At 41.7% G+C, this 8606-nt stretch overlaps 1 protein-coding gene across 1 annotated transcript; it reads left to right on the forward strand.

The window, feature by feature from the left end:
• The first annotated feature begins 1272 nt into the window (after positions 1-1272).
• LOC101027296 (fish-egg lectin) lies at positions 1273-8327 on the forward strand. Its single transcript, XM_041571655.1, has 4 exons — positions 1273-1391; positions 4634-4861; positions 5463-5796; positions 7791-8327. The coding sequence occupies exons 1-4, from the start codon at positions 1343-1345 to the stop codon at positions 7957-7959; spliced, it is 780 nt and encodes a 259-aa protein (XP_041427589.1). The 5' UTR covers positions 1273-1342; the 3' UTR covers positions 7960-8327.
• Positions 8328-8606: the final 279 nt, after the last annotated feature.

Consider the following 8606-nt stretch of genomic DNA (forward strand, 5'->3'; position numbering starts at 1 on the left):
GCTGAACAAGCTAAAAAAAATACAAAAACTTCTAAAAATTTCTAGTGGAAAAAAAAATTAACAAACAAAACTTCTAAAAGCACCGAATTGATTAAAAAATGTCCACCCGACAACTTTTAGCTGGTGGATTTTGGTATTACGGTTTTACATGGTTTTGTATACGTAATACACTTAGAATCTTTAATTAAAGTAGTTTTAGAGACATAGAAAAAACATGAATATTTTAGGGCATTAGCACACGGGCAGATTCGGGGAGATTTAGTCACCTGCCTACTAATCGATTCTTCTTCGGGGCGATAGTCTCCCCGAACTGCCTTCCGCCTGCTAAAATGAAAAATCAGCAGCCGATTTTTCATTTTAGCAGGTGGAATGCAGTTCGGGGAGATTATTGCCCCTGCGGGTTGCGGGTTTCGGGTAGAAGTTCCGGGTGTGGGTATAGACACGGGTCGGAGGTTCTGCGGGTCGCGGGGCGGGTGCGCTGGTCTTCACAATAGCGAAAGACTATGCCTACTTCCAATGATATCACTTCCGGTTTACAATGACAGCACTTCCTGATTCTTGATGGTCAGCGGGTCGCGGGTCCTGGTTGCGGATAAAGTACTTGCGGGTCAGGTAGCGGGTCCAAGCGGGTAAGAATGTGGGTCGAGGGTCCGGTTGTGCATTGCCGGTTACAGGTACAGGTCAAGTATGGGCTCCAAAAAATGGACCTGCTCAGGACTCTACACCAGGCGACTAAAGGTGGCCATACACGGGCCGATAAAAGCTGCCGACAGACCGAGTCAGCAGCTTATTGGCCCATGTATGGGGCCCCCGGACGGCCTTCCCCGGACTAGAAATCCTGTCGGATCGCGGGACCGCATCAGCGAACAGATGCGGCCGAGATCCGACCACCCGTAAAGCCACCGTAGGATCCGATCGTTGGGCCCTAGGGCCCACGATTGGATCAGCCCGATATTGCCCACCTCAAGGTGGGCATATTGGGGAGAGATCCGCTCATTTGGCGACATCGCCAAACGAGCGGATCTCTCTGTGTATGGTCACCTTAAATCTCCCCGAATCTGCCCGTGTGCTAAAGCCCCTAGAGATTCGTAAAAGAAAAAAAACGTCTTGAAGGCAAAAATCATCATCATCATGTGAGGACAAATATTTTACTTGCAAATTATGGTAATGGGAATAAATAACCTTCCCCTACCCCAGTGGCAACTCTGTCCCAACTTTCTGTGCTGATTCCAATGGCCAATAACTAGTTCTGCTGGTCAGTCCCTGAGGAGGGAGGAGCCTGCATCAATGAATAAAGGGAGCTGGGCTACAAGGCAGAACATTGTGACCCACTGGATGAACCATGCTGCTGTCTCTGTGCCTGATCCTCCTGGGGGCCAGCGCTGCTAAAGGTACATTTCTTCATTTATTTTACCAAATGTAATCTCTAAATCACTTGCACAAAACTGGGCACCAACCAATAAGAAAGTGTATTTCATCTAGTAGCCCAGAAGATTTTGCTTTTGGTCCCTATTTCTACAGTCCATTATTTGGTCTGTCCCCCTTACCTTAAAACTAAGCTACAGATACAGATATGGGATCTATTATGTGGAATGCATGACACCTATAGGAGCAAAGAGGATTATTCTGCCATCTATAAATGGACTCATGCTGCTTAGTTTCCATCAGGTACATGGCACTGTCCTATTATTACAGACAAAAACAAATCAGTCAAAACGAAAGAAGTTCTTTAAAGGGAACACGTGGGAAATTGAACGTATTTTGGAGCTTCGTCTGTGTAATGGATTTTTGGATAACGGATCGTATAGCTGTCATTAAAACATGGTTATAGTTTTTACCCCTAGAGTGAATAAGGGCTTAGCTTTGAAATTTTATACTGGTGTCGGATTAGTTATCTGGAAACCCGTTCCAGATAACCGTTATCTGAATTAGGGAAAGGCTCCCATAAACTTTGGTTTATCCAAATAATCCAAATTTTTTAAAATAATTTCCGTTTTTCTATGTAATAATAAAACAGTAGCTTGTACTTGTACCAACTAAGATATAATTAATCCTTATTGGAAGCAAAACCAATCTATTGAGTTTATTTAATGTTTGATCCAGGAGCTGGTCCAATTGACATCTTGGAGTCAGGAAGGAATTTTTCTCCCTCTGAGGCAAATTGGAGAGACTTCAAATGGGGTCTTTGCCTTCCTCTGGATCAACTGGCAGTTAGGCAGGTTATATATAGAGTTAAAAGGTTTTAACTTGTTGGATGTGTGTGTTTTTTCAACCTAACTTACTATGTTACTATGTTACATGGTTTTCTAGTAGATATGGTATGAAGATCCAATTACTGAAAGATCCATCATCTGGAAAACCTAAGGTCCCACACATTCTAGATAACAGGTCCCATATCTGTACCTAAAAAAAGTCCTATAACATAAGAAAGAATATCAAAAGTTCCCATATACTGTAGTTCTATAACCTTTATAAAGGAAGACTGTGCTTTCATGGATTTAGATACTGCAGGTGACAAATATCTTTTCATTGTGCAAAAGCTGTGAATAACTTGTAACATGTAACCAATATAAATGGTCACATGACTCATATGACTCAATTTAATGCACCACTATTAGAAGTCCCCACAATGTTCCATCAAATATGAGGATTAATATATAGTACAACAGGAGTAGAAAATCATATAACCATTAAATAAACCCAATAGGCTGGTTTTGCTTCCAATAAGGATTAATAATAATTTAGTTGGGACCAAATACAAGTTACTGTTTTATTATTACAGAGAAAAAAGAAATATTTTTTAAAAAGTTTCATTATTTGGATAATATTAAGTCTATGGAGATGGCTTTTCTCTGGTTCAGAGCTTTCTGGATAGTTAGTTTCTGGATAAAGGATCCCATAGCTGTATTTTTTCAATGCCCTTTTCTATCTCTAGTTAAAGTTAACCCAGTTAATGAGACTATTTCTGTTTAAACTGCTGTTCTCAGTACAGGTATGGGATCTGTTATCCGGAAACCCGTTATCCAGAAAGCTCCAAATTACAGAAAGGTTGTCTCCCATAGACTCCATTTTATCCAAATAATCCACATTTTTAAAAATGATTTCCTTTTCTCTGTAATAATAAAACAGTAGCTTGTACTTGATCCCAACTAAGATAAAATTAATCCATAGTGGAAGCGAAACCAGCCTATTGGGTTTATTTAACATTGACATGATTTTCTAGCAGACTTAAAGTCCAAAATAGGATCCAAATAATTGAAAGATCCCTTATCAGGATAACCCCAGGAACTGAGCATTCTGGATAACAGGTCCTATACCTGTACAACACATTGTAACTTGTCTCTATACAGTATATCCTATAGTAGTGTATTGTACCCAGTTGTACTCTAATGACCAGTATTTCCTCCTGTGTGCAGCATTTACAGTAAATCAAACCTGTTGCATCTCCTATTGCAGCTCCACTGACCTCACTTGAAGGGTCATTTCCAAACAGGTTTGAGTCACCATGTTTATTGCACTTTGCACCCTGCCCCTTAGTAAACGTACACAGATGCAGGTATTTGTGCATCAGAAATAAGTGCAAGATCCTGCACCTCCCCTGATCTTACCACCTTGCCAAGAATAGGGAATGCAAACGTTTCTATTACAGTTATGGGACCTGTTATCCAGAATGCTTAGGACCTGGGGTTTTCTGGATAATGGATCTTTCAGTAATTTGGATCTTCATACCTTAAGTCTACTAGAAAATCATGTAAACATTAAATAAACCCAATAGGCTGGTTCTGCTTCCAATAAGGATTAATTATGTCTTAGTTGGGATCAAGTACAAGATACTGTTTTATTATTACACAGAAAAAGGAAATCATTTTTTAAAAATGTGGAGTATTTCATTATAATGGAGTCTATGAGAGACGGCCTTTATGTAAATTCAGAGCCGTATGGATAACAGGTTTCCGGATAATGGATCCCATACCTGTACCTTCTTTTTCAAGTATAAAAAGTAAACCTGTGTAAACAAATGCTGAGACCACAAACATTCAGCCGGAGTCGATTTAACACGCAATTGTGCGGACCAGCAATATAATGCCATTTCGTGGGGCCCCTGGGGAGGTGGGCCCTGCAGCCCCCAGTCCGGCCCTGGGCACACTTGAGTAAAGCTGGAGTAAAACTACTGAATATGCATACCTTAACAATGAGCCTAGGTCAAAGGTTAAACATATATGAACATGTACATAGGAATCCTTTTAAAGAAAGACAAACGCAACATGTTTTAACCCTTTCAGTAGCACTAGATTTAGAGCAAACTGCAAGGATCAGGCTGCGTACAAGTAACTGAGCATCAAGGGACACTGCAGTGTTTTTACATTACAGCAGGGGGCGCTGTAAAATAACCCTAATATCATCTGCTCTCTCACTACCTGCAGTATTCACTGTGGTTCCAGTTCGGTGTGTTACATACTGTAGTACTCACTGTGACTCCCACTTACAGCTCCACTTTGCCTGCAGTACTCACTGTACTATACAATGCTTTCTAAAGTCATTAGTCAAAGTGACAAAATAAAGCTCATTTAGTCAGAAGTCTCAGCTTTTTAATACTCAATACTCAACATAATATTCTGTTTTTAATACCCAGGACAAACATGTACAGACATTCCTGGCAAGCTGCAGCAATTGGACGCTGGTGCTGGTGAGGTTTATGGGGTCACAACGAGTGGAAGTATTTACAAGTGGCAAAGGAATGTTTGGGTCCAGGTTCCTGGAGAAATGGCTCATGTAAGTGTGGGACCAGCTGGAGTGTGGGCAACCAACAAAAGGAGTTTGGTTTACAAACTTCAGGACAACGACTGGATGAGAGTCTCAGGTAACATTTACATTTGTTCCTAGTTTTGTTCCTAGTTTTGTTCCTAGTTTTTTTGGGAAAATGCAATCTGAATAGTGATGAGTGAAATTTGTTGCCAGGTTTCACCGCAAAAAAAAGAAGCCCGTAGACTCCAATGGTTGAAAAACAAAATGTTGCGCGTCAAAACAAATTTGTTGCCCATAGACTTCAATGCATTTTGCGAATATTTTATGGTTTCCCAAATTTTCGGAGAAATTAAAACGGTTTATATTTGCCCATCACTAAATTAGAAAGAAAACAACTTGTCTATATCTCAACTACAGGAGAGGGCTAAACTAGAGCAGCATAGAACCTGGTGCCAAATTTGCCCTCCTAATTAAAACAAGCTTCTGCCCCAGGTCTAGTAACCTATCAGATATTTGCTTTAAAAAATATCTAGGAAAGGACACCTGCTCATTGGTTGTTATGGGTTACTAGACCTTGTGTAAACCATGAGAATGCAGTCCAGAGCCTCCTGCTCCAAGGTCCAGAAATAAAGTTCTTGTCTCCAGAGCAAATTATATAATACTCTGTTCATATCCATATCTCACCAGTGCTTGTATCTTAATCCCTTACCCCACAGGACTCCTGAAGCAAATAGATGCTGGGGGTAATAAATACCTGGCTGGAGTGAACACAGAAGAAGTTGTTTACTGCCTTAACCGATACGACACAATTTCCGGTTCTCCATATACACACTTCACCACAATACCAGGGAGACTTGTGTATTATAGCTGTGGGCACCTGGGATGCTGGGGTGTGAACAATGCTTCAGATATCTACTTCCGCTACAATGTCAAACCAACAGCTTGTGAAGGCAGCCAGTGGTGGAGGGTGGAAGGCAGTCTCACCATGTTGGAAGTTGGAACAGATGGATCTGTGTTTGGCTTGAGCCCCGATGGAAAAGTGTACAAAAGGTAAACATTTCAAACTTCAAATATGCCCTATATGTCTGCCATATAGGACATTGTCTGTGGGATAGCAGGTAAAGTAGGGAGAGATGGTGCCTATAGTAACAGTGGGATAATAGTCTCTGGGAAGGGAGTGTGACTGTGGGATAGCAGGTATAGTAGGGAGAGATGGTGCCTATAGTAACAGTGGATAATAGTCTCTGGGAAGGGAGTGTGACTGTGGGATAGCAGGTATAGTAGGGAGAGATGGTGTCTATAGTAACAGTGGATAATAGTCTCTGGGAAGGGAGTGTGACTGTGGGATAGCAGGTATAGTAGGGAGAGATGGTGCCTATAGTAACAGTGGGATAATAGTCTCTGGGAAGGGACTGTGACTGTGGGATAGCAGGTATAGTAGGGAGAGATGGTGTCTATAGTAACAGTGGATAATAGTCTCTGGGAAGGGAGTGTGACTGTGGGATAGCAGGTATAGTAGGGAGAGATGGTGCCTATAGTAACAGTGGGTTAATAGTCTCTGGGAAGGGAGTGTGACTTGTGGGATAGCAGGTATAGTAGGGAGAGATGGTGTCTATAGTAACAGTGGGATAATAGTCTCTGGGAAGGGAGTGTGACTGTGGGGATAGCAGGTATAGTAGGGAGAGATGGTGCCTATAGTAACAGTGGGATAATAGTCTCTGGGAAGGGAGTGTGACTGTGGGATAGCAGGTATAGTAGGGAGAGATGGTGCCTATAGTAACAGTGGGATAATAGTCTCTGGGAAGGGAGTGTGACTGTGGGATAGCAGGTATAGTAGGGAGAGATGGTGCCTAAAGTAACAGTGGATAATAGTCTCTGGGAAGGGAGTGTCACTGTGGTATAGCAGGTATAGTAGGAAGAGATGGTGTCTATAGTATCAGTGGATAATAGTCTCTGAGAAGGGAGTGTGTCTGTGGGATAGCAGGTATAGTAGGGAGAGATGGTGCCTATAGTAACAGTGGATAATAGTCTCTGGGAAGGGAGTGTGACTGTGGGATAGCAGGTATAGTAGGGAGAGATGGTGCCTATAGTAACAGTGGATAATAGTCTCTGGGAAGGGACTTTGGCTGTGGGATAGCAGTTATAGTAGGGAGAGATGGTGCCTATAGTAACAGTGGATAATAGTCTCTGGGAAGGGAGTGTGACTGTGGGATAACAGGTATAGTAGGGAGAGATGGTGCCTATAGTAACAGTGGATAATAGTCTCTGGGAAGGGAGTATGACTGTGGGATAGTAGGTATAGTAGGGAGAGATGGTGCCTATAGTAACAGTGGATAATAGTCTCTGGGAAGGGAGTGTGACTGTGGGATAGCAGGTATAGTAGGGAGAGATGGTGCCTATAGTAACAGTGGGATAATAGTCTCTGGGAAGGGAGTGTGACTGTGGGATAGCAGGTATAGTAGGGAGAGATGGTGCCTATAGTAACAGTGGATAATAGTCTCTGGGAAGGGAGTGTGGCTGTGGGATAGCAGGTATAGTAGGGGGAGACGGTGCCTATAGTAACAGTGTGGATAATAGTCTCTGGGAAGGGAGTGTGACTGTGGGATAGCAGGTATACTAGGGAGAGATGTGTCTATAGTAACAGTGGATAATAGTCTCTGGGAAGGGAGTGTGACTGTGGGATAGCAGGTATAGTAGGGAGAGATGGTGTCTATAGTAACAGTGGATAATAGTCTCTGGGAAGGGAGTGTGACTGTGGGATAGTAGGTATAGTAGGGAGAGATGGTGGGTCATATCACATGTGTCTTGTGTGACATGACAGAAAGCTGTACTGCCTACTATATAAATAAGAATATTGGAGGTTCATGACCAGAATGAAAGGATACAGAATCTAATACTGTATCAGTATGTATTACAGTTCACAGCCTATTATTTGCTATATAGTTTGCCATGCAAGTACATTTATTGATGAATTCGATTTTATATAAACTTCTTGGGTGTATGCAAGCTGAATATACTTATTTATATTATTATTTTCATTACAGAGAGGGAATCACCTATAAGAAACCAACTGGAACCTCGTGGGTGAACCTTAATTTCCTGCTACAAGTGAAACACGTGACTTATGATGCCGGAGCCTTGTGGTTACTCAGCCTCGAGGGGGACATCTTAAAATGTGAAATACCAGGCACGGGCCTCTCAGATTTGGTTTAAGAATCAGAAGAACATAATTATTATACAGTCCTATTGCTGTTTATAGTAAAATAGTCCATAAATGATTTATTCAGTCTGTATTGTAGAATAGAGACCTTGGTTGGGGGTTGGTAATCAGGAGAAGGGGCCTAAATACAAGAGTTGTCATCAGAAACAGATCCATGTACATAAATAATTAGATCCCTCACCGCAGGAAGAAAACAAGAATTTCAACTGTTATACGCCAGGGCTGATTTAGCAAAGAAGAGTGCAAGTACCAAGCCCCATAGAGCCCATACAGAAATCAACTATCCCAGTGCCCGTGGCAAATTGTGTCTCACTTATATATCAGCGAGACGCAAGGTGTAGAGCAGAACAGGCTGTATGGGATCCATAAAGGATAAGTAAACCTTTAAAATAAATGAATGTAAAATTGACGAGAGTGCTAGTCTAAGCACTTTTGTAATTTACATTCATTATTTATTCTTTTTTCATTCCAAGATATTAAGGGAAACATGTACTGTTAATATGAATGAATTTTGTTACAACAGTGCCACCTGCTGGTCATTTTCCCACCAGTCTGACCACCAAGTAGTCAAGGAAGTTCAGGAGAAAGAAAGAGGCTGCTCTGATGTTCTTCTGCTTAGGAAAGATGTGAGAAAGGTTTC

Source organism: Xenopus laevis, chromosome 7S, assembly GCF_017654675.1.
Source record: "Xenopus laevis strain J_2021 chromosome 7S, Xenopus_laevis_v10.1, whole genome shotgun sequence".
Classification (NCBI taxonomy): Eukaryota; Metazoa; Chordata; class Amphibia; order Anura; family Pipidae; genus Xenopus; species Xenopus laevis.